At 39.2% G+C, this 26,563-nt stretch overlaps 1 protein-coding gene across 2 annotated transcripts in view; it reads left to right on the forward strand.

Annotated features, from left to right (window-relative positions):
• The window catches only part of KIT (KIT proto-oncogene, receptor tyrosine kinase), a 98,940-nt gene that overhangs the window by 22,550 nt on the left and 49,827 nt on the right, over positions 1-26,563 (forward strand). For both annotated transcript variants that reach the window (XM_072620793.1, XM_072620794.1), the window contains exons 2-3: positions 19,211-19,486; positions 23,856-24,137. In XM_072620793.1, the coding sequence (XP_072476894.1) occupies positions 19,211-19,486; positions 23,856-24,137 (558 nt within the window). The remainder of the gene's footprint in view (positions 1-19,210; positions 19,487-23,855; positions 24,138-26,563) is intronic.

Here is a 26,563-nt window from a genome sequence, read left to right on the forward strand (position 1 = left end):
AAAGCATCTACAATGAAAAAGCAGAGCTTTCTTGAGGAATAGATGGGAAATATTTTTTATCTGTGAAAACAGAGAATGATAATAGACTTCTTACAGAAATGATTTATTTTTATTTTCTGCAAAGAGATTGAGAAGAAACAATTTCAAACCTGTACTTGATCATTAATGATTTTTGTTTTTTGAAAATGGAAGCAGGTTTAATGTGGGCTTTTTTTTTGAATGATTGTCACCAAAGAAAAATTTTAAGAGAAAAGTGAAAACCTATTAAGCAAATTGACCAGCAAGGGTTCTGATAAATGTAGTGCAGAAACAGATTTGAGTAAGGTAATTTTGTCCATTAGCGTGCTTTTAAACCAATTTAATTTTTTTTCAATTATTTTCTATTTTGTTTATTCAAATGAAGAATGGTTACAAAATGAACTATGGGACTTTATTATTTGACTAACAGTTTAGAAATCTGGTTTGAAAAAAAAATAAGATTAGTCTCTAAGTAACAAAAGGGCTGGTATTTTGGTAAGTGTTTACAACACTCGCCAGTGCAGCTACTTTAGTGTTTTATACTGACCATAGAGGTATGTTTCCTGAGTATGACTTCTCAGAAGAAACATTGATAGAGTTCTAGGACATGGGATATATCTAACCAGATTTAATTCAGATGTGCTTGAGAAGTTTCGTTTGTAATCTTAGCTATGGCTGGGGAACGCTGCAAAATTTTACACTTTAGAAAGCCTGGGGAATTGAGAAGTCTGTGCCCGTGTGCGCAGTTGCCAGAGTTTGTCAGGGAGACCCAGCGTTAGGCCAAATTCTAGGTGTAAAAGCCAAGCAGATTTGCTCACTAAAGAAAATCTGTTTTTGCAGGTTTACATTAACTTACAAGATACAGAATTCTGGCAAAGTTTGTACTGTATTCTTGACATTTTCTCGTTAAGGGTTCCTTTTCTGTAGGCAAGGAGCATTGGTCAGTGGGAGGTCTAGAATATTAGGTTCATTGGACTATAGATTGAGAGGTGGAATAGACCTTAGAGAGGTTTTGGAGTCTATTTTACAAATGACATTCGGGGATCTATTTTCCTTGAGTTATTCATTCTTGTCATTTTCCCAAATTATTGCTTCATATTAAAAAAAGTGAAACAATTCTTTCCCCTAAAATCCTTGGATAAGTATAATTTAATTGCCAATGTCTGTTGAATAAATTACTGACATGCTTAAAAAAATAAACTCTGGCTAGGTTCACTGAAGTCTGGCTATCTAACTGCTGGTCTCCAAGTTAGTCTTTCAGCCATGGCCAGATTTTCTTGCCTTGTCTTGTTGCCTGATTGTAGCATTCACTTCCTCTTTCCTTTCATCTTCTTGCTGTGGTTTCAAGGTCTTTAGATTTCGTTTCTGGGTTTTATTTAACAAAAGGAAGGTATCGTACAGATATATTTAGCATGGAATGGATAATAGTGAACATTTTTATTTTTAAAGTTTAATTGGTGCCTTTTGCCTTTACATTACAATTATCTTAGTGTTGCCTTTGGAGATAGAAGATATGCCCTTGGATACTGTATCTTCTTTCTGTCCCTTCCCAGTTGGGTAACCTTTGGCAACCACTAACCACTCTGGCCCTCAGTTCTCTTATCATGTAAAATGGGGAGGTTAGATTGGATTGGCCTCAAATGCTCCATTTCCTTCCCTTTTTTCCCCTTTTGTAAATAAATATTAAAAGCTTGGAATCCAAAGACAAAACAGAAACTACCTTTTCTTCCAAGGACTTGGAGGTCTGCTGGTGCTTACTGTGGGCAGACAATGATACAACATATACCCAGGTGTGGAAATACAAAGTACATACAAAGTGATTTCATGAGGGAGGGAGAACTTAAAACAAAGGGAAAAGAAAGAGTAGACAATCAGGAAGATTCTGGTGTTGACTCTTGAAGGAAACTAGGTAACTTTATTTTCACTTATTTTATTAAAAATTTTTTTCAAATGAACATCCATCCATCTTGTCTCCCTTTCACTTACCTTCCCTCTTACTCCAATGAGAAAGCAAGAAAAACAAAGAAATTGTTTGGCCATTTCGAAAACAAGCCTCACTCTTAACTGACGCCATCAGCTTTCTTTCAGGAAATGGGCAATACATTTCATCTTTAGTCTGCTGTGCTTGGTCATTGTGCTGATCAGAATTCCTGTCTTTCAAAGTTAATCATCTTTATAACATGATTGTTGCTGTACAAATAAATCATTTCCCTAGTTCTGCTTCCTTCACTCTGTATTATTCAGTTTATAGGAATCTTCCAAGATTTCTTTGAAATCATCCCCTTCATCATTTTGTACAGTTCAATAACATTGCATCCCATTCATATACCATAACTTGTTTAGTCATTCCCCAGGTGATGGTCCCACAGTTTTAAAATCTTTGTCATCACATACATACACACACACGCACACACATATGCAAAAACAACAAACAGCTACAACTGTTAACAGAGGACCTTTTCCTTTGATCTCTTTGTGGTATAGACCTACTAGCAATATCTCAGGGTCAAAGGGCATGCACAGTTAATAGTTTTTTGGTATAAATTGCTTTCAGGAATGGGCAAACCAGTTCACAGGTATACCAACGGTCCCTTAACTTACCTGTTCTCCCACAGCCCTTCCAGCATGTCAATTTCCTTTTTTCTCAACTTTGTTAATCTAACGAGTGTGAGGTGGTATCTCAGTGGTTTTAAACAGCATTTCTCGAATTATTAAAGATAGAGAAGTTTCAGATTGCTATAGAAAATTTGGATTTCTTCTTCTGAAAGGTGACTATTCGTATCCTTTGACCACTTAATCAACTGGGAAATGGCTGTCACTTATACAAATTTGAATCAGATCCATATATGTTTGACAAATGAAGGCTTTATCAGACAAATTTGTGGTAATTTATCTTCACCTTCTATTTTTATCTGTTTTGTTAGTGCAAAAACTTTTTCCATTTTACCACTTTTTTATCATGAACTCTTTCCCTATCCATGGATCTAACAGGTAATTTCCTCGTGTATTCCATTTATTCATGATGTCACCTTTTATATCTGGTACATAACCCATTTGGGGCTTATCTTGGTATATTATATAAGATATTAGTCTATACCTCCATCACAGGTGGGGAGGTACAGAAGGGAATAAATTCTAGAAATGGGGGCGGGGAGAGAAGGGAGATGGTCAATGCCCAGGGACAGAGGCAGGAAACAGAAAGTCTGGAGAGGGAACAACTAGTTTGGATTGACAAGTGTGATTGAAAAGTGTGTGAAATAAGATTGCAGAGATGGAAGTAAGATTGTTACTGAGGACTTCAGATGTCAGTCTGAGGATTTATACTAGGGGCGATAGTAAAGTCTTAGTAAATATTTAATGATTGATTATTGATATATTGATTTGGCAGCTATTTAGAGTCTAGACTGGAAAGGGGAGAGACTGGAAGTAGGGAAACCAGTGTAGGTTACTGCAGTAGTTGTGGTGAAAGGTGATGAGAGTCTTATTTGTTGTTTTCAGCACTAACTCTCCATGTCCCCATTTTGGTTTTCTTGGCAAAGATACTGGAATGATATGTCATTTCCTTCTCCAGATTATTTTACAGATGAGGAAACTGAGGCAAACAGGGTTAAGTGACCTGCCCATACCATGGCATACTGAAGAAAGGCATCAGTCTTTTCTTAGAATTCACTAGTTTGTCTACGAGCTCAGCCTCTCTAAATCATAAAGACTTTGTTTCCAGCTGATGTTTTGTGTCTTAAACTATAGTGCTTCTTTTAAGGGGATGACTAACTAGATATCTCCTATTCCTTCTGCCCAAAATGGGAATGGAAGGTAGGGGTAAGTGTTTCTTCAAAGAGAGCCTCTTTAATTGTAGAGTTGATGAGATTTTGCAATGTCTGTTGTTTTTCATAGACTAAGTAATAGGTATTATAATGAGTTCGTCCTTCGTTGCAGAAGAAGACCATGCCATCAGAGGAATGATGACATGACTCACTCTTGACTTTGTTTTGAGTGAGGGAGGGCTGTGCAGGTCACCAGCCTCACTTCTCTTCCAGAGCCATCTGAATCCAGTGACCAGATATTCATCAGGATGACTGGAGATGACCCAGGATGAGGCAATTGGGGTTAAGTGATTTGCCCAAGGTCACACAGCTAGTAAGTGTCAAGTGTCTGAGGTGAGCTTTGAACTCAGGTCCTCCTGACTCCTGCACTGGTGCTCTATCCACTGTACCACCTAGCTGCCCCAGGTATTATAATAATAATAATACCAATAGTGTACAAGTGTATGATAGGTGTTCAAGGAGGAGTAGCCTTTCTGGTATGAAGGCTGCTCATCCACCTTTGATGTCCACCTGGCATTTAACTCTCACCTGTGACTCTAAGAAGCTGTAGCATGCTCAGCAACCTCCCCTCCCCCTTCCCTTGAAAATGGTCTTGGGCTAAATCAGGTTGAGGGTAACTGACAGGCCTCAAACCTGTCAATGAACTGGGGATGTCTACCCCAGGTATGTGAAGATTTTCTCTGACAGAATGGGCGGATGAGAACAATTTGTTTCAGGAAACCAGGGAGGCTGCCGAAGCAGGTATTGTAAAAGACCTTGGTCAGCCATCAAAAGGTGGTCATCCCCTGCATTCTGGGCCATCCGACAGTCACGTTAACTTTTGTCCTGACACTGGACTTTGATGACTTTGGAAGAGAAAATGAGTCCAATGACTTTTTTACAGCTCTGCCTCATTTAAATCCAATTCACACACAAGTCAAGACATCACCCTGTGATATCATTGATCCTCTTTGAAAATAAAGGACAAAGACCAACAATCAATAGCTAGCATTTGTATAACTCTCTAAAGTTTGTAAAGCCCTTTCTATATGTTAATTTATTTGGTCCTGTTGCCTGCAACCAGTTGTGATACAGTGTGGGAGTGCCTTCTCTAACCATTAGCTATTTTTCCAGCCAGTTGGCGGCTGATGTCATGCTTGCTTAAAGTTGGCACATGGCTCGATTTTCAGTGGCATGTTGACTAGTTAACACCAATATACCCCTTCCATGTTCTTGTGACAGTTGCTGTCTACTGCCATCTGACACGGTGCCATATGAGGATGTATGGAAGGGATTGGGGATGTTTATCCAGAAGAAACTAAGACTGGGGTGGGGGGTAGGATGGAGATGTAATAGTGTTTTCAAGAACTTGAAACACTGTCATGTGGAAGAGGGAGTCGATTTGTTTAATTTAATCCAGACGGGCAAAGAAAACTAGAGACAATGAATCAAAATTGCAAGGGAGTAGATTTAGACTTGATTCAAGAAAAAATTACCTACCGATTCGAGCTGCTTGGGGCAGGTGTTGTGAGTTTTCCCTTACTGAAGATTTTTTAAGCAAAGGTTAGATGAAACCTTGTCTTTTATGTTGTACTAGAGATTATTTTGGGGGTATGGTATAGATTAGCTGGTCCCCTCCAAGTCTGAAATTCTGTTACTGTTAAAAGATGTTCCTTGGCCACTTTGCCCCCAAACTCATAGGAATTGTTTTTGTTACTGCCACCATTTTGGGGCCCATGAACTTGTCAAGAAAGCAAACGTTAGGCAGGAAGCTGTGAATTGAATTGAGAGCAAAAGGAACCCCAGAGTGGTTGAACCTGGGGAGGGCCTACAACAGACAGGGGGGGCACCCAAAGTCTATATAGTAAATTAGCCTAATAGTCATATGTAGTATTTTGAACCCCTTCACCAACATTCTGCCTCCTGAGGGACAAGGGGAGGTAGGAGGGCGCCGGGTGGGGGGCTGGGACCATGACTGTATCACCTCTTCTCACCAGAACATGAATCAGTAATTTGGTATGGAAGGATGGTAACCCCTGCCCTGGTGGAAATCTCTTGGTTTGGATATCCTAGGGGCATAAATCAAGAAGGGATCTTCAAACGAGGAAATATAGGCTCAGAAAGGTGAAATGACCTTTGGTCAAGGTCATGCAGATAAGTATAGCACAGCCCACTTAAAACATCCAGCTTTCTTTCCAGTGTGCCACCTAGTCTCCTTATGGCCCAGGCTGTCATCCATCTCTTCTCACAGATAAAGCAGAGACAAAATTTGGTCTCTCAAGAGTAGGATTGTTGATCCAATTGTGATGAATTTTGCAAGGTGTTAAACAAAGCTGCTCTTAGCCAGCCCTATCTTATGTTGACACTCCATGTTCTCAACGGTGATTTTTGAGGAGCATATTCTAAACTAGTGAAGTCCTTTGTTACAAAACTAACCCTAAGCATATTTTATCTCTTTTTTGCCACTCACTTTTTGTGGTGGTGTTAATGAATATAGCAGCTAGCTAATTAAGTAAATAAAACAGTCAGTGGAACAACAATCTTCCGATTCGAGAGTACACACATACACGTGGCAGTTTTTGCCAGTGTCCCTAGAGTTAAGCTTCATTTCATTCCCATAAGACTAAAACTTTACTTTTGAAATTTGGTTTTGCATGTAATCTCTCTGTGTAACATGCATCACACTTTCACTGCCTTCTGGGCCCTTGTCTCATCCTTGAATGTTTTTGAGACTCTGGAGAGAGTACCACTGAATTTGGCACTAGAAGTCTTCCAGTGGAATCCAATCTCTTTGTGGGTGACTTAGGCCAAGTCACTGAGACCTCTCTGGGGCTCAGTTTCCCTCCTGTCAAATGAGGTAGTTGGAATGGATGACCTCTAAGGGACTTCTCCCATGCTAAACTGATCTGTCCAGTGCCAAAATTTGAGAAGGGATGACTTGATCTTTTAAAACTAAGAATCCTCTTCATGGGTATAGGCCTTTGCTTTAAACTCTATTACCTTATTTGATTGTTACAACAACCTGGGGAAGGAGGCAGGAGCAGCAGCTCCTTCACGTTGGCAATCGACCTGATCCCCTTCCACTAGCTAGCCAGGGCAGTTCAGAGGTGAAAAGGGTGAAGGGCAAAGAAATAATCTGCACTCCCCTAGTCTCCCCAATAAGACAGGCCCCTCTGCTTTCGCTTTTATTTTCCCTGTGAACAGCTGCATTATTGCTATGAAAACGGTGTCATTTTGAAAATGACATAGAATGGAAAAAATGTACTGTCTACCCAAAAAAAATAGGAGATAGGGAAAATAACCATTTTCCTAATCTGTCAGGCCCATTTAAGGCCTGAATTTTAAGGGTTTTCACCATTGCAATGTACTGATTTAACCATTAAGGTGGAAGATAACACAAATAAGTATCCAAACTAAATATAAACTGTAACTAGCAGCAAAATTGCAGGAGAGTCAGAGAGTCAATATTTATTTTGGTTGAAGGCTGGGTACCAATGTGGGATTTTTGGTCATTTCCAAAATATGGATCATCATAGGTCCTGGAATAAAAGTTTGCCTTAAAAGTTACCAGTTGTTGATTTGTTGTTCAAAGTACTTGAGTGTGTAGAGATTTTCAGCCTTTTAAGCTAGAAACATCAAACCTGTGGCCCAGATCAGATGGGGGTGGGGGGGAATACAATAAAGCAAAGAAAATGCTAATTTGTGGTTTTCTAAGTCAATATGAATTTAATGTTAAGTTTTAGTAACTCCATTTCTCTTTGATAACACATTGTAAGATGAACTTTTGAAGGCTTTGGTGAACCTTTCGGATAATTTAATGCAGGTTCCCCGCCCCTAATTTAATGTCTGTGGTGGGAGATGATTAAGTTTAAGAAAGCTGTTTAGAACATTCTATTGCCCTTTGAGAACCCCTATTTTGCGTTTGCTTAAGGTTCTCTGTTTCCATTTGAGAGAAAACAGGCCTGGTGATAGGTTAATTTGTAAATGTGCTCCTCCTCCCATGCTTTGCTTACCAGTGAGTGCCACATGTGCTCTGGAAAATGCCAGCAAGAAAGCAGTTTATGTTTGTTCACTGCGTCCATTTGTAGGATCTTGCTGAAACCATCTGTTCCTGGAAAGAAGCAGCCAAAACTCTGCTTTATGAAGCACTCACACAGGCTGTGGGGGACCTCATGAGAGCAGGGACGTAAATAAACGACCCTTGTTTGTGTTTTGGGATCTAGACAAAGTCAGTGTCAACCCTTTTGGTGTTAGGAGGTGGCCTCAAAGCCTTCCCTACTGGTGCCTTCAGTGGATTTCTAGCTCCACTTGGGAAGAGCAGGGGAATGAACATTTAAAGAGAACCTGTTATCCCATCAGCATCGCAGGTGGGGAGGATCTCCTTGTTCAGTAAACCTCAGATCCCATAGTCATCCTTTGTTATCATCCCATTTTGATTTCAATAAGAGCTTTCCAGAAATAAAAAAAAACCCCACAGAAATATAAATATCTACAGTTGTAACTTCAGGGGACTGTTTGGAGGAAAGACATAGAAAGGAGGAAACTTAGGTTTCCATTTCAGCCACTTTGAGAGTCTGCTACGGTGTACAGGTGAGTTTTATTTCATTTGTTTATAAATGTGTGTGTGTTCATCTTTCGTTGCTGAAGAAGACCATGCCATCAGGGAAATAATGACATGACTCACACTTGACTTTGTTTTGAGTGAGGGAGGGCTGTGCAGGTCACCAGCCTCACTTCTCCTCCAGAGCCACCTGAATCCAGTGACCAGATAAGAGTCAGACAACTGAAAAATGACTGAAAAAAGCTGTACGTTGTTCTAGATGTTGTCAACTAATGTAAATTAAAAAGATTTTCTTGTTGTGTCCTCCTAATACAAGGATGTTTAACTCCTGTACATGCCCAAGGTAGGTGAGTTCTGTTGATAGGATGGACTTGCGTAGGAAAAAGTTACATCTTTATTTTTCACTAATCTCTAAAATTCAGCATTTTGTTCAATTATTTAAAAACATTATTTTATGAAGAGCTCCGTAGACTTACTCAACTGCCCAAAGGGTCCATGACACAGAAAAAGCCTTTGAGAACTTTGGAAAAAAAAGGCTATTAGTAGTAAGTCTGTCTTATATGTATAAGCCTAGTACCTAGCTCCAGTACCTGGCTTATATAGTAGGTGCTTAATAAATGCTTCTTGAATTGAATTGAATCGAATCATTCTTTTAAATTTTTGTTTACCAAGGATCAATGTAAGGGTAGCTGGGTGTGGTGGTAGCTGGTCCATCTTCTCTCCCTTCCCCCTTTGAAGTCTCTTCCATGATCATTGAGGTTCTCACTGTTTTATATTGAGAGGGCATTCATAAACTTTTCAAGAGCTAGGGTATAATTCCGTAAAGTTGGTGGAACTCCAGCATGGTCAGCTTGCTAAAAATGGGTACCGGGGGACTTTGAGATCAGAGTATCTGATAGCCTTCCTTGACTGGGAAATTAATGTGAACACCCTTGCCATGATTCTATTTGGATAACCTCAATTCTCTGATTTGTGTTTGCTTTGGGATGCAAGGGAAACAGTATTGAATAAGGAGGCTTTTTTTTCTTATATGAAAAATGAATGGCCCTATAAACAAGATTAAGGAGATGAGATACCATCAGTATAACAGACTAACATTTATTACTGGTCTCGTCTCATGGGCTTGTGTGTGTTTTAATGATGTTGTGTTTGAACCAGATAAGGACTTTAATCTGTATAATAAAGGTTCTGTCATATGCTATTTTGCCCAGAAATTCCTATTTGCAGCCACATCAAGTTCAAAACTGCTTACCAGGTAGCAGAACTATCAAATTACCACCTGTGGATTATAGGAATAATAAATAGTTCATGTAGATGTTTGACAGTTTGCAAAGCACTTTCCTTACAACACTCCTGAGTTAGGAAGTCAAAATTATTATTGAGAGCCTACTGTGTGTGGTACATTCTTAGGTGATGGGGATGCAACTGCACAAATGAGATAAATCCTTTCCACCTGTTTTACATTTTATAATGAAGCACCTACTATGCATAGAGAGTTTTGTCCTAGGTGCTGGGTTGCACACAGGACCACACAGTGGAAAGCTATTACGGCCTGGAGTGACCGTAAAATCTACAAAGGGAGAAAGCATGTTATGTGTACGTCAATAGAAAATGCTTATAAAAGAAGTATAAAGTGATTCACAGGGTGTGTTAAGGAGATAACATTAAAGACTTGGGGACAGGAAATCAGGAAGGACCTTGTGAAGGACTCGGAATTTGAGCTCAACCTTAAAGACAACTAGAGATTTTAAGAGGATGAGATTTGGAGGGAGATTGTTCCTGGCCATGGGGGTGAGGGGGGGTGGTTTTTAGCAGCCCACGAATCACAGGAGATGAAATTCTAAGTTCTAGGAACAACAAATAGAATCTTAGACCTAGAGTAGGAAAGAGACCTCAGCTGCCATCCAATCTGTTCTTTTATGTATAGAAAAGGAAACCGAGGCTTCCACAGGTTAAGAAAGTGATTGGACCAAGGTCACAGAAACATAGGTGTTTGACAGACTTGGCTTCCTTCCTGTAGGAAGATAGATTGGAATTGCTTTCCTGGCAGTAGGAGAGGCCAAAGTTCTAGTCTTTTCATCCTTCATATATGGTAGCTTGGTTCCTTATTGCTGCTCCAGTGGGGTCTTCTTCTCAGAGACCATTTAGGACTTTGCCCTTTGTCTCTAGAAGACTTATTTTCCAAACTTTCCCTCCCTTATTCACGATGCCGCTGTTCAAGAATTTTGGACACTCCTTGAATGATCAGTAGGATGTCATGTCAGGCTCATAGAAAAATGTGGACAAAGATAGGGAGGGAGGAAACTGCAGAGTGTTTGAAGTAGAAGGAGGGTAATTGAATGAAGTTGAGAATGGTAATGAGGTCCCAAGGTTCAGATACCAGGCAAAGGAGTTTGAATTAGATTTAGGATGAGGGTATCCTAGATTTAGAACTGGAACATACCTCTAAGGCCATGAAATCAATCTCTCCCCACCCCCAGTTTTACAAATGGAACAAGACTCTAAGAGGCTCAGCGATTTAAGTGGTTCAGGGTCTCACATGTAGTGAGTGTCTGCGGCAGGATTTGCCCAGTACTCTACCTGTTGTTCTATCTAGGTGATGAGTTCCTGAAAAATGTATTTTGAGCAGAGAACATAGAGTCAGTTTTGGATCCAAAGTTCAGTAAGTAGTTTTCCTACTTACTACCTTTTACAAATATTTGAAATTCTTTTTAATTTAATTTGAATTTAATTTAATGATCATTAACAAACATCAGCATTTCAATATACAGAGAAAGAGAACAATCTGCCTATGAACCTGAAGTTATATGCAATTGTTTAAGAACTAACAGTTTCCACATCCAAGTTATTGGAAAAATGGATAAAAGTCTCTTAAGAATCTGAGTCATCTTTCCCAGTGATAAAATATGTATTATATTCTAGGAATGTAATGGAACTAGTTTATATAATTAGGAATTGCTAAAAATTTATTTCAAAATAGAATCTAAGCTTAGTTTGACTTATTTTATTTTGACTTTTGTGGCTGATGGACTTTTGAAGATGGTGGACACGTGACTTGAACTGAACTGGGGCCCCTAAACTTCTAACTGGTTCTATTTTCAGGGCCATCCATTGGTTTTTAGAAACTCATGTGAGCTGTCACTTACCAGTGAGAAATTTTCCAACTTCATGTTTGTTTGGTTTACTCCTGGGGATATGAAAGTATATGAAAAACCTCAAGCAGTACAAATCAACCAACTTTTTATTTTGTTTTGTGGTTTAAGGGCCCTTCCACCTCTAAATCTACGAATAATATAGGAACTGAAGGGGAGGTGAACTAGAGACCTTCACATTAAGCTGATTCCCTTAACTACTCTAACCCACTCTAATCAGTTCTTTCTCCTTCACTTTCCCAAATTAGGCTAGTTGTCTCTGTGTAGGTTTTTATCCTCATTGTTGTCTATTCCTCCATGTAAACTGCTTTCCCATTTAAATTAAATGCTTGTGGGATACTTGATTTTATTTGGATAAAAATGTTTTTAAGTAGAAAGAAAATTGGAATCAAAAGACACTATGAAGAAAACCCCTAAACGCTGTATATTTCAGCAAAATTGAACCCACTCTCCACCAACCTAGTCTGGCTTCCACATGTCAATTTTTCAATGACGACATATATTTAAAGAGTCAGCTTTGGCTGTATGTTTAACCTGAGGAAAGCCAGATGCCTTACACAGGCCTACTCTTTTTACATTTTACGTTAAACCAAAGTTTAATGGTACCAAACTGGGTACCATCTGTGGGCCCCAGCACCTTGCAAAGGAACCCAAGGAAATAATCAAATCTGTGCCTTGAAGGGACATCACTTATCATTGATCAGTCAATCATCAGGCTTCCTGTTTGAAAAATACAACATTCACCCTCTACTCTGAAGAACCAAAGGGAGAGGTTACAGAAAGAAATTAGCAATACAAGATTAAAGTTTAAAAAGATTATTCATCAAGTTCGTTTGAAAACAGTATACCCACAGATCTCATTAGATTCCTAATTTAGCCTGACTTTCTCTTATTTGCAAAATATAATTTGCAAAAAGAGTTAAGCTAAACAAGGCAACCCAGAACAAAAATGAACCAAAACAGAAAAACCCAGAGGAATTGGAACTGATGGCCTACATAATAACACGAGTAGTTTGTTAAGAGGAAGAAAAAATGTTTACTCTGACTTTAATAAATTGGCACCAGCGTATTTGACTCCTCTGGTCTTGTTACCCTTTAAAGTTTTTTTCCTATATAGTTAGTGCTAGCGTGGTTCTTGTGCTTTTGCCTTTTTCACTGTTAATAACCCCAAAGTGGAAGACAAGAAGATGGCTAAGTAGATGTGTGAGGTCCTTCTCTCCCTCCTATATGCAGACAGCGTCTGCATAAAAGCATATTTGCTGCGCCTAATAGAGTTCACGGACATGTATTTCATGAAATCAAGGATCTAAAAGGATCCTTAGAGAGAACTTTGGTATAACAAAGGACATGTAGAATACATGGGATGTAAGAACGGCTGGCCATCCTGACGGCTTCCATCACTCAGACATTGGTATATGTGACAAAGCCTTAATAAAAACTAGCATCTCTTCTGTTAGCATGGAGAATCGAGTAAAGATGATTTATTTTTCTAAATAAAATTGGTAGTTTTAATTGTTAATGTAGGAACAGAGGTTGGCAGCCTTAAAGACTACCTTTTAATTCTGTAGTGGTTTCTAAAAAGGATTTCATGATATAGTCACTCTACGTTTTCATTTTCTTTCTAGCCCAGCAGTTCTGAAATCCTATGATTATTCATGGAATATTTATATTTTCCTGGTGATAGGTCACCAATAATAAGAAGAACAGCTAGCATTTAGAGGCCTTTCTTTCCTGCCCTTTCTCATTATTTATTCATTAAACACGGAATTTTCAAGCACCTGCTATTTGGGATGGATCACTGTCCACACACTGGGGTCTGCAGAATAGTGTGACCCCTGGTTTTTGCCTTCGGGTATTTGACAGCCGATAAGATGAGGCACAGGTGCAGCAGCCAAGTAGCAAAAATTAGTCGAGTGAAAGCGTTGATTAAAGTGCTAAATGAATCCTATGGATAGTGAGTTGAAGAGTCTGGAACATGAAAAGTAGAGGATGGGGGAGGGGAGAAGACCGTTGTAGCCTAGAGTGGTGGAAGGAAAGGTGCACTGAGGGAATGATCCATGATCTGAGCTTTGAAGATGTGATTGATGTATTTGATGGGCATAATGGTGTGGGAATGAGCAACACATGACCTGGAGATAGTGAATGGACTACTTGTCAGGAACTCAGGGGGACTGTTGAAATACTGTGAGATTTTACCATGGTACCCTGTCATAAAACCATATATTTGGAGCTGGAAGGGCCTTTGGAAATCATCCAGACCAGCTCATTTTATAGCTAGGGAAACTGAGGTCCAGGCAGAGGAAATCACTTGTATAAGGTCATAGAGAGTAGTGGAAGTAGAGCTGGGATTGAAGGCCAGGCCCTGTCACTCCAAATTCAGAATTCTTTCTATGTAGATCCCTATCTCTCATCCATTTGGGGAAAATAAATTGCCACCAGATAGCCAAGGCCCTTGAATGTCAGGTTAAGCCAGTAGGAATTTTATCCTATAAAGGATGTACCAAAAAAAATTTTTCATTGGGGAAGTGATACCATGGAAAAAGAAGACTAATTTTGGCAATATTCAGGATGAATTTTGAGGGGGGACAAGAATTTTGTATAGAGTGGTTCAGGAATATCAGCTAGAAAGTAGCCTAGGTGTGAGGTGGACTCTGGATTTAGTTACAGCAATAAACTTATAGGTGGTATTGACTGGATTTGGGGTGGGGGGAGAGGTGATGGGGAAAATAATTGATGGCAGTCACAGTTAATGAAGGAATGTTGCTGAGTTTTCTGTCAGATGTGTTGACTTTTAGATTTGGAGCTTCTCAGCAACATTTACCTGACTGAATCTTAATGCATTTGTGTACTTTTAAGTGTCTCTCAACAAAGAGGTAATTGAATTGCATGGAATGTATACCAGCTCAAGCTATTTAGAATAGTCCCTGTATTGAATTTAGCCTTCTCCGTATCAATGACTATGTTCCCTCAATGAAGGTACTGATTTTTTTTTAAATGGGGAAGAATAAATTGAATTACTGTCATTTATTTACTATTTCTGCCTTTATTTTCCTCAATGCCATAGGATCTTCTAAATATAATCCTAACAGCTCTGTTAGGGCATTTTGGCTGTCAAAATGGTGTCTAATGGACATCAGTGTTTTACTTACCATATGACATGCAGTCAGTGCTTCTGAGTGACATTTTTTTCTTTTTAAGTCTTTGTTGATTGCCAGCGACACTTCTCCATCCCCCAATAGAACTCTTTTCTTTCAACAAGTAATCAGGCAGAACCAATAAGCATACTGACCACATCATATAAAGTAAACCCTGGTCTTCTCTGCCAAGAACCTGGGAGGCATCCTTTGTGTCTTTTCTGAAGTGGTAATCGATCATAGCTCTCGAGTTATTCAATGTTGTTTTCCTTCATATTGACTTTGCTTATTTCATGTTTGAATATCATAGTGCTGGGAATATCTTATTTGCATTTTGCTTCAAATTCTAGCATGATGATTGGATGTTGCAATTGGAAAATTACCTAGGATGATGCATGCTGGGGTATGCTGGGATATGGGACCATGGGACCATGTTCAGGTCTGATTGTTTGCTTAACTTATTTACCTGGCATGGTGTTGTTTCTTCTCTCTACTAGTTCATTCTTTTCCACCTACAAACATGATACATCTCCTTTTTTTTTTTTTTTTTTAATTTGCATTTTTTTTTATTTCATTTTTTTTTTTTATTTAGCTTTTAACATTCATTTTCACAAAATTTTGGGTTTCAAATTTTTCCCCTTTTCTCCCCTCCCTCCCCAAACGCCAAGCATTCTAATTGCCCCTATGACCAATCTGCTCTCTCTTCTATCATCCCTCTCTGCCCTTGTCTCTGTCTTCTCTTTTGTCCTGTAGGGCCAGATAGCTTTCTATACCCCTTTACCTGTATTTCTTATTTCCTAGTGGTAAGAACATTACAGCTGGTCCTAACACTTTGAGTTCCAACTTCTTTAGCTCCCTCCCTCTCCACCCCTTCCCTTTGGAAGGCAAGCAATTCAATATAGGCCAAATCTGTGTAGTTTTGTAAATGACTTCCATAATAGTTGTGTTGTATAGGACTAACTATATTTCCCTCCATCCTATCCTGTCCCCCATTACTTCTATTCTCTTTTGATCCTATCCCTCCCCATGAGTGTTGACCTCAAATTGCACTCTCCTCCCCATGCCCTCCCTTCTATCATCCCCCCCCACTCTGCTTATCCCCTTATCCTCCACTTTCCTGTATTGTAAGATAGGTTTTCATACCAAAATGAGTAGGCATTTTATTCTTTCCTTTAGTGGAATGTGATGAGAGTAGACTTCATGTTTTTCTCTCACCTCCCCTCTTTATCCCTCCACTAATGAGTCTTTTGCTTGCCTCTTTTATGAGAGATAATTTGCCCCATTCAATTCTCCCTTTCTCCTCCCAATATCTTTCTCTCTCACTGCTTGATTTCATTTTTTTTTAAGATATGATCCCATCTTCTTCAATTCACTCTGTGCACTCTGTCTCTATGTGTGTGTGCGTGTGTGCATGTGTGTGTGTGTAATCCCACCCAGTACCCAGATACTGAAATGTTTCAAGAGTTACAAATATTGTCTTTCCATGTAGGAATGTAAACAGTTCAACTTTAGTAAGTCCCTTATGACTTCTCTTTGCTGTTCACCTTTTCATGGTTCTCTTCATTCTTGTGTTAGAAAGTCAAATTTTCTTTTCAGCTCTGGTCTTTTCATCAAGAATGCTTGAAAATCCTCTATTTCATTGAAAGACCAATTTTTCCCCTGAAGTATTATACTCAGTTTTGCTGGGTAGGTGATTCTTGGTTTTAGTCCTAGTTCCTTTGACTTCTGGAATATCCTATTCCATGCCCTTCGATCCCTTAATGTAGAAGCTGCTAGATCTTGTGTTATCCTGATTGTATTTCCACAATACTTGAATTGTTTCTTTCTAGCTGCTTGCAATATTTTCTCTTTCACCTGGGAGTTCTGGAATTTGGCCACAATGTTCCTAGGAGTTTCTCTTTTTGGATCTCTTTCATGCGGTGTTCTGTGGATTCCTTGAATATTTATTTTGCCCTCTGGTTCTAGAATCTCAGGGCAGTTTTCCTTGATAATTTCATGAAAGATGATGTCTAGGCTCTTTTTCTGATCATGGCTTTCAGGTAGGCCCACAATTTTTAAATTGTCTCTCCTGGCTCTATTTTCCAGGTCAGTTGTTTTTCCAATGAGATATTTCACATTATCTTCCATTTTTTCATTCTTTTGGTTTTGTTTTGTGATTTCTTGGTTTCTCATAAAGTCATTAGCCTCCATCTGTTCCATTCTAATTTTGAAAGAACTATTTTCTTCAGTGAGCTTTTGAATCTCCTTTTCCATTTGGCTAATTCTGCTTTTGAAAGCATTCTTCTCCTCATTGGCTTTTTGAACCTCTTTTGCCAATTGAGTTAGGCTAGTTTTCAAGGTGTTATTTTCTTCAACATTTTTTTGGGTCTCCTTTAGCAGGGAGCTGATTTGCTGTTCATGCTTTGACTTCAAGTCTCTCATTTCTCTTCCCAGCTTTTCCTCCACCTCTCTAACTTGATTTTCAAAATTCTTTTTGAGCTCTTCCATGGCCTGTGCCCATTGAGTGGGCTGGGACACAGAAGCCTTGATTTCTGTGTCTTTGCCTGATGGTAAGCATTGTTCTTCCTCATCAGAAAGGAAGGGAGGAAATGCCTGTTCACCAAGAAAGTAACCTTCTATAGTCTTATTTCTTTTCCCTTTTCTGGGCATTTTCCCAGCCAGTGACTTGACCTCTGAATATTTTCCTCACACCCACCTCACCTCCTGATCCTCCCAGCCAGTGTTTGGGGTCTGAGATTCAAATGCTGCTTCCAGCCTCAGGGCTTTGGGAGGGGGCAGGGCTGCTATTCAGTGTGAGATTAAATTCAGATGCTCAGGTGAGGACAGGGCTGCCTCTCAGGCTCAGTTCCCTCAGGGAGTTTATGCACAGACCTTCAACAATGGATCCAGGCTCCTGCCTGCTAGGAGAGCCCTGGTCTGCTGCTGCCCCTCAGCTTCTGTCTCCCGAGGGGGCCCGAGCCATGGGGACACCCCACTCCCCCCTCGACCCACCAAAGGGACTCTCTCACAGACCCCCGTCACCTGTGGGTGGAGGTACTTGTGCAGCCGCTGGAGATCCCGTCCCTGAAGCCCGCTCGGATCTGTTCCTCTCGGTGCCGCGGCCACGGCAGGGCTGTACTCAGCTCCCAGTCCCGGCGCCCAGTCCGCAGCACGAAGGACCTTTTACGAGAGGTTTGCAGGTCTCTCCGGAACAGAAATCTCCCTCGCTCCAATGTTCTGTGGCCTCTGGGTGCAGAATTCGCCGTGAGTTACTTCTTTGTAGTTGTTCTATGGGTTGTGGGTCGATACATCTCCTTTTGTAAAGCAGGGATTGTAATACTGTGTCTACCACACTACTGAAGAGATTAAAAATATTTTTTGCCATCTCTGGTTAATGATTAATTCCCCAATGGTCCTGCTTATCGTTATCATCATCAATAATAATGATAACAACATTGAGGTGCCTACCAGTTGGAGCATCTTTTCCCCTTCTCCTTCCTTTACTTCTTAATAACCCAGGCCACGAAGCTGCTCGTAGGAGCACCCTTCCCCTCTCTTCCCCACCTCCCCGTTATCTCTACTTGAATGAGATGAGAATCACCAACTACAATTCTTTCAATGAAATGGGGGATGGGGGCATCAGTTTATATCATCTGCTCTGCCATTGCATTAAGAGTCTTCTGGCCCTAGCCTCCCCTCCAACACACATACACAGCTATCAGATATGCTGATGTACCATGAACCACACCTGCTCCTGAAATTGACCCTGCTTCTGCCAGACCTTTCCATTCACCTTGTAGCTTGAATTTGTTGTTTTCCCCAAGTAAGCTCCTTGAGGGCAAGGACTATGTTAGCTTTTCTGTTTCCTTACCTCCTGGTACAGTGTTTGCTTGGTACATTTTATTGTTACTTCTTAAGAAATTCATTTGTAATTTGCTTCATGGGTACATAACTCATTCTGTCTGTCTGTCTATCTATCTATCTATCTACCTACCTACCTATATAATTAGTTCATTTGAAATTCACCAGAACCTCCTATCATGAACATTTTGCAGATGAGGAAACAGGATCCAAATTGAATGAGTACTACGGAATGGAGCTGAGATTCAAACCATTATCTTTTGAAATGCTTTTCCATTTAAATCAGATGCTTGTAGATAGGATACTTGGTTTTATTTGGATAAAGATATTTTTGGTGGAAAGCTTGAATCAAGAGGTATTATACAAAAGCCAAAATAATGAATATTTCAGCAAAATTTAAATCACTCACCACCTAGTCTAGTCTTAACATGTCAGTTACTCTGTGATGGCATGTGTCCAAAGAGTCAATTTCAGCTATACGCTTAACCTGGAGAAAGCCTTAGCATTCAGCTAGCCCAGTCCTGTATATCATTCATTGTTTCGTTATTTTTGCAGAAGAAAGTACTGTTTTTGGATGCTTTTTATTAGCAACTGTAGACAAAGTTATCCGTTTAATGATACACCAATAGGGATACACGTAAGATGGGAATCAGGAGTATGAAAAGTTCCCCATTTGACCATGATTTTTTTTTCTCTTTGCAGGTTATCTTCAAACTTCTACCAGTCCAACCAATTATTTTCCACCATCAATCATTCCAGCTGAATCACAGTTAACAGTGAATTTTGGAAGTGAGATTAAATTGTTATGTATTGATATTCACTCGGTAAAGTGGACTTTTGAGAATGCCGCCCTCCATCTTGAATCAAGCAGAAATACGGAAACCTGGCTCACAACCAGTGCCAAGGCTCAAGATACGGGCAGATATACATGTACCAATGAAATAGGCTTGAACAGTTCCATTTATGTTTTTGTTAAAGGTAAATGTGTTGACTTTCTGTGTTCTAGATCTATGTCTCAGTTTTAGAGGGAGTTTGGAAATCTTGAGCTCTGGAGGAAGTGGTCCTTGACTTTAAGAAGCACACAACCATTTAATTGGTGGCCTTCCTCCCCTCCTTTTCTGTTTTCTTATAATCATGGCTACAGCCCTATCTAGAAGAACAGTGAAGTATTACCTCTTTTCCACAAACGTTTTGTAGTCCGTAAAATGGTATATGAATATCTTCTGTTATTATTGTTAATGAGGATGAGGATGATGATCTTGTCAGTTTAATCAAATTTTCCCATCAGCTGAACATACCTCTTGGAGTATAAATTAGACTCCTTTTGGAAATACATTTATCCTTAAAATATTCTATATCCTTCCCCTTAGAAAATCTCTACTTGTTTTTTTTTTTTTTTTTAGCATGCCATAGATCTTTAAAGGCCTAAACAAATTTATCTTTCAGAGGCTAACTTTGGAGATTGCCCTTCTGATACGTGGCAGTTTTCACATACTCACATAACATCAGTGAGGTTTTCATGTTTTGATCAAGGTAAAAATCCCAGGACATATACATATACCACGATGATGTTCTAGAGTCTAAGCCTCAGACTTCAGTCCTTCTTGACAGAAAACTATCTGAACACTGAGCAAAATGTAACTTGACTGACTTACCCATATGCTTGTACAAATGTCTCTGTTTGGGAAAGGATGTGCTTTACTGATCAGCAAGGGGATTTTCGTGGTTCATAGTAAAATTAAACTCTTGTCCCTTGCACGGTCTAAGTGCTGGATAAATTTTGTTTAGGACTCTTGGCCCTCTGGAAATAAGTCATATTATAATTAGCATGCACATACCTCACCTCTCAAGTACTCAAAATGTCTCATGAGTTGTCCCAGAATATGTGCAATAGTGAGTGTTAACTCTGCTTTGTAGGTATAGAAACAGGAACAGAAGAACTTTGTAATAAAAGACAAATTAGAGGCAGGTCTACACACCCTGAAGTTCCCTGAGGTGTTACACTGACAGGAGGACATTCTTCCTTGATTGGATGAATGGATCTACCTGTTGTAGATAGATTCTCTGTTACCAGAGAGTAATATGTGGATGTCCCTAAGGTTACCTGTTGCTACGTACAAAGTTAAATGGAGCCACATGATGTCATTCTTCTTGTCTGTCTGTCTTTTCCTCAGTGTCATCTGCCACATACATTCCCTGACCCCATAGAGCTAGCAGGCATTTATTTCTACAGCTGACACTTGGAATAAATAATGTTTTTTTAAGCTCATCACTATAGTAGACGGTGTTCTCTTCTAAGACATAATTAAAATCTGATGAGAATATAGTTGCATATAAAAAGTATTTGACTAAAAAGTTACACAAGTTGCTTCTTTCCCAAAGTTTTCAGTGGGACCCTCTCCCCTTCTAAAGCTTTCTCTATTTGCAGAGTTAAATCAGAAAATTTAAGTGTTTTTGAGTGGGGGAAAGAGAGCACATAAACATGCTTTCACATATAGCCAAGGGTGTTCATGTAAACAAACAAATCTATTTACTAAGAAATCCTTGAAGCTGACTTCCTGAAAGGTTTTCCTATACCAATCTAGCCAATTTCAAAGGTTACACGCTTCAGTTAGAAAAAACATCCTATTAAACACGGTCTGGAGTCCTTTCAGTTTTCTATGACAATTTAACTCTTCAGAAATGTTTTTGTCAGGTTCTTCGTGTGATGCGATGTGTAGGACATGGAGGGAATCAGGGGCAGTTCGTATCCTTGAGGATCTCATACTAGAAGCATTTCTTTGACAAGATTTCTTCTAAGTATTATCCATCAGATAAGCTTCTTTCCCAATAAAGCTTATGGCTTTTATCAGGGAAATGTATAAATTACTATATTTGGGCTTGAATGATTTAATCTTTCTGGTATCAGATCAAACTTTTAAAGGCTAAAGAATCCTAGAATTATGCATAAATGTTTTAATAAAGGACATTCTGATGAGAAAACAAAGGACTTTTTGTTTTTTGAGAATGATATGTAGACTTGTTTCAGATTTGTTATCTTTGTTTCTTTCATCTATCCGTGGATAATTTTATGTGTAACTTAGGTTAATGTGAAACAGGCAAAGCCATACAAAATTAGCTGATATTTAAATACCTAATTAATAGATTCAGTCTTATGATTGGGTTTAAAGATGTGTCTTGATACATAGAAGAAACTAATTTCGTATACACTACTGACATATGTGAGGTTGTTTTTTAGGGTTAAATATTGGGGGAAGAATATGGACAACTGGATAGTACAGAGGATTGCACACTGGGCTTGGAGTCAGGAAGACTCTTCAAGAGTTCAAATCCAGCCTTAGACACTTACTTAACCCTGTTTGCCTCAGTCTCCTCATCTGTAAAATGAGCTTGAGAAGTAAATGGCAAACCAGTCCAGCAGCTCTGCCAGGAAAACCCCAAAATGGGGTCATGAAGAAATGATTCATCAATTATTAGAAAAAGAATAATCCTCTCTTCTCCTCTCCTTTCCTCTCCTCTCTGCTCTCTTTTCTTCTCCCCTCCCCTCCGATCCCCTTCCTTCCCCTCTTCTCTCCTCTTCTTATACTGTTGGACAGTTCTTTTGGACAAAGAAATTGTGGCTAGGACTCATGCTTTTTTTGGAAGTGCAAAATTTCACTATTTTCTCTGAATTGTTCTAGTGTTAAAGATAGGAATAAAAAGGGTAAAACTTTGGGCTTAGTTCCATCCCAGCTGCATCCCCAAGCAGGAAGCTCTGGGAGATTTAAGAAGCTGGATGAAATGGTCAAGGAAGGATGAGAATATTCGGGAAAAGTCCTCCCTTTCTCATGAGACTACAACCCTTCACACCTTCTTTCCTGCAAGTATGAGAGAGGTCCATTTTAATTTTTTCCCCACTTACTAATATTTTATTTTTTCCAATGACATGTAAAAACAATTTTCACCATTCACTTTTATAAGATTTTGGGTTCCAAATTTTTTTTCTCCCTCCCTCTCCTTTCCCCTCCCCAAGACAGCAAGTAATCTGATATAGTTTATACATGTACAATCATATTAAACATATTTCTTCATTAGTCATGTTGTGAAAAAAGAATCAGAACAAAGGGGAAAAACCACAAGAAAGCAAAAAAAGCAAAAAAAAGGATTCTTCCAACTGCATTCAGACTCCACAGTTCTTTTTCTGGATGTGGATAGCATTTTGCATCATGAGTCTTTTGGAACTGTCTTAGAGTATTGTATGGTTGAGAAGAGCCAAGTCATTTATAGTTGATCATCCTACCGTAGCACTGCTATGCACAATGTTCTCCTGGTTCTTCTCACTTCACTCGGCATCAGTTCATGTAAGTCTTTCCAGGTTTTTCTGAAATCCACCTTCTCATCATTTCTCATAGCACAATAGTATTCCATTGCTTTCATATACTAGAACTTGTTCAGCCATACCCCAAATGATGGGCATCCCCTTAATTTCCTATTTCTTGGCTACCGCAAAAAGACTTGCTATAAATATTTTTGTACATGTGGGTTCTTTCCCCTTTTTTATGATCTCTTTGAGATAAAGACCTAGTAATGGTATTGTATTGCTGGACTTTTACAGTTTTACAGTATGTAATTTTATAGCCCTTTGGACATAGTTCCAAACTGCTCTTCAGAATGCTTGGATCAGTTCACAATTCTCCCAACAATGCATTAGTGTTTCAGCTTTTCCACATCTTCTCCAACATTTATCATTTCTTCTCTGTCATATTAGCCAGTCTGGTAGGTGCAAGATGGTACCTCAGAGTTGTTTTAATTTGCATTTCTCTGATCAATATGATTTAGAGCATTTTTTCATATGACTATAGACAGCTTTAATTTCTTCATCTGAAAACACGTGTTCCCATCTTTCAACCACTTATCATTTGGGGAATGACTTGCATTCTTGGGCATAGTTCCAAATTGCTGAGAGAGGTTCATTTTCAAGAAAATCAAAGGGAAAGAAACCGTCAACATCTGGAAAAAGCAGAGAGGGAAATATAAAATGGATAGTGATACAATGGAAAATCTCACTTGTATGTGTTCATTTTTCTAATACCTTGATTTTGGGACTTGGGATTAGAGAAAAATGGAAATGGAGTAAGTCAGTGCTTGAAAAGCAAGACTCAAGATGCATGATGAACAGGACTTGGAGGCAGCAGCACCCATGATCAAATCCTGTTTCGGACACTTGTGATTCACCTGTGTGAATCTTGGCAAGCCACTAAACCTCAGTTTGCTCATCTGTAAAATGAGAGGTTTGGACTGGATGACCCTTATTTGAGGAATATTAAAATATATCTGAGTTCTTTTCTTGCCTCCCTTGATTTTACAGATCCCAAAACACTCTTCCTTTTGGATCGTCTTGTCTATGGGAATGAAGGCAGTGATGCTTTAGTCAACTGTGCTGTGACAGACCCAGAGGTAACCAATTTTACCTTGAAATTATGTGATGGAAAGCCCCTTCCCAAGGACCTGGTGCTTATTCCTGATATCCAGAAAGGCATCACCATCAAAAATGTGAAGAGAAGTCATAATAAGGTCTGCTTCCAGTGTTCTGCCTACCAAAATGGACAGCTGAAGCTATCTGATAGGATGACCCTGAAAGTGAGGCCAGGTAAATAAAACCCTCTTCAATTTGGGAGCTGGAGAATGGACCACCTTATTAAAAATGGCCAGTCTTAGTCTGATCAATCAGGCAGTTGGCCATCCGTCAAGGAATTCTCTAACTGACCACCATCATCATCCTCACCCCTTCACTCCCCAGCTTCTTCCTGGTTCCCTTTGTGGTGTCTTTTTTTTTTCATGTTTTCTGTAGGTTGACTTGACTGTGGATTACAGGGATATCTTTTATGCTTCATTATGTTAAGAAATAGTCTTCACTTATAAGTGGAACACACTGGGTAGTTTTATTTCCTCTATTTGAAAAGGAGGAAAAAAAGGTAAACAGAAATTTAGTTATGACTCACTTGATTAAGGTGGAAAAAAAGGTAAACAGAAATTTAGTTATGACTCACTTGATTAAGGTGGTGGTGGGGTGAGATGGTTTATGACCACTCAGTATGGTCCCCTACCTAGAGTCTTTTGGCCTTATTTAATATCACATGGTATAAAACTGGTCCTAGTCTATAAAGGGGAAGTTCAGTTGAGTATATGAATTCAGGTAGGAGCAGTTGTGGAATCAGACATTGTTTTGAGCTGTAAGAAAGTTCAAGTTTACTCAACTCCAAAGTTCCTCTAAATACTTAATATTAGACTAGTGAAAATTCAGAAATAGTGATGAATTCAGCAGACAGTTTCAAGGTTGGATTTATTTTGCCTTTATGTGGTGGGATTTATTTTGCCTTTACGTGGGGATATCATTATTTCGGCGCTTTTAAAGGGTTGATGGGAGGTATAATGGTGGGGAGAGGACAAGACCTGGACTTAGAGGTCCTGAATTTGAGTCCCAATTCTGACATTAACTTTGTAAGGTACCATTGGATCACTGATAGCAATTATGGTTCAACCCCCCTCATTTTACTGATGAGGAAACTGAGACCCAAGGAAGTTATAAGGGATTTGTCCAAGGTTACATAGATAGTGGCAGGGGTAGAACCTTGGGTAAGTCATTAACCTTCTGTGGCTCTGTTTCCTTTTTTTGCAAAGTGAATATAGTAGTACTTAACTATCTACCTTGTGGTATTGCTGTGAAGAAAGTATTTTTTTATAAACCTTAAAAGTGCTGTACAAATGAGAGCTGTTCCTCATGATTTACTTTATGGGAGTGATTCCTTCTCTGTGGTTCAGTGGTATGAGTATTGATTTTGGAATTTAAAGACCTGGGTTCCGATTCTGTCTTGTACTCTTATTACCTATCTAATCACTTAATTGTTTTCTTCATTAAGTAATTATTCTCATTTTTATTAATGAATAATTCTTAATTAATTTTCTTCATTGTAAAATGACAGGGTTTGACTAGATGGCCCTCAGATTCTTTTCATCTTTCTGCATTTAAAATCTAGTGTTTTTCTCAAGCCCCCCCCCAAAAAAATCCAAAACAAATCAAATAAACACAAAACAAAAGGCCACCACTCACTTTGTGCAAGCCTTTTGAATGAAGACCTTTTCTTAATTTGGCTAGTCTATTCCCCAGACACAAAGTATGGCCTGCTCAGCTTGACCCAAAACCTGCCAAGCCGTATGCCCCCCTGGCATGGAGCCTTTGAAAACCCAGGCTCCCTTCCATTTCGTGATGAGACATCAGAGGAGCACTTTAGTGGAGGTTCATCGTTATCATTACATCATTAAAATCTGTTCCATCCACAGTAGAGGAGTAATTTATAGTGGAGTAAAAGGGCTGGGATTTACTTTACATTTTATTTAAATAATTAACCTAGTGTTTAAACATGTTCAAGCTTAAGAAGAACTTTTAGAATTTTGTTGTATTTCATTTGTTGGGTTGGCTTATAAAGCAGGATGACATGAAGGATGTGGACCCTCCGTGGCGTCTATCCAGATGATGGGGAGGGGCATAAGGAAATGAGTGGACACAAATGAATTGTGTCTTTAAAAAAAACCAACAAAACTCTAGAGATGCCTTACAGCACCCCTGGAATCCAGTGTATTCAACCTGAAGAAGCACTTCTTTATAGGATAAAAAGTTAAAGCAAGAGTCACAAAATGATACTCCTGCTTGGAGGTATGAATCTTCTCAGTCACTTATAATCAGAAATGGGCAAAGCATTGTTCTTAGAAGGCATGTGGAGAAAAGGGGGATGCCTTTTATTTGATTAAAAGAGTTTAATCATGCACCGGCCAGGGACTTGGCATACTCTAACAGCTATCTGGGGCCAAAGATTAGGTCTTTTCCCAACTTGAGTTGGCTCCTATAACCGTGTTTTTCAGAGTATTTCCAGGTGCGTTCCTAAACTTCATTTCCTATCAATATGAATGAAATCATTTGATATAATGTTTTCATTGTTGATATCTTAAGGAAAGACTTGAGATGAACAAGTGATAAAAGTCTAATCTGATTTAGCAGGTGTTTTACTGAGAGGTGGT

This window comes from Notamacropus eugenii, chromosome 6 (genome assembly GCF_028372415.1).
Source record: "Notamacropus eugenii isolate mMacEug1 chromosome 6, mMacEug1.pri_v2, whole genome shotgun sequence".
In the NCBI taxonomy this organism is placed as follows: Eukaryota; Metazoa; Chordata; class Mammalia; order Diprotodontia; family Macropodidae; genus Notamacropus; species Notamacropus eugenii.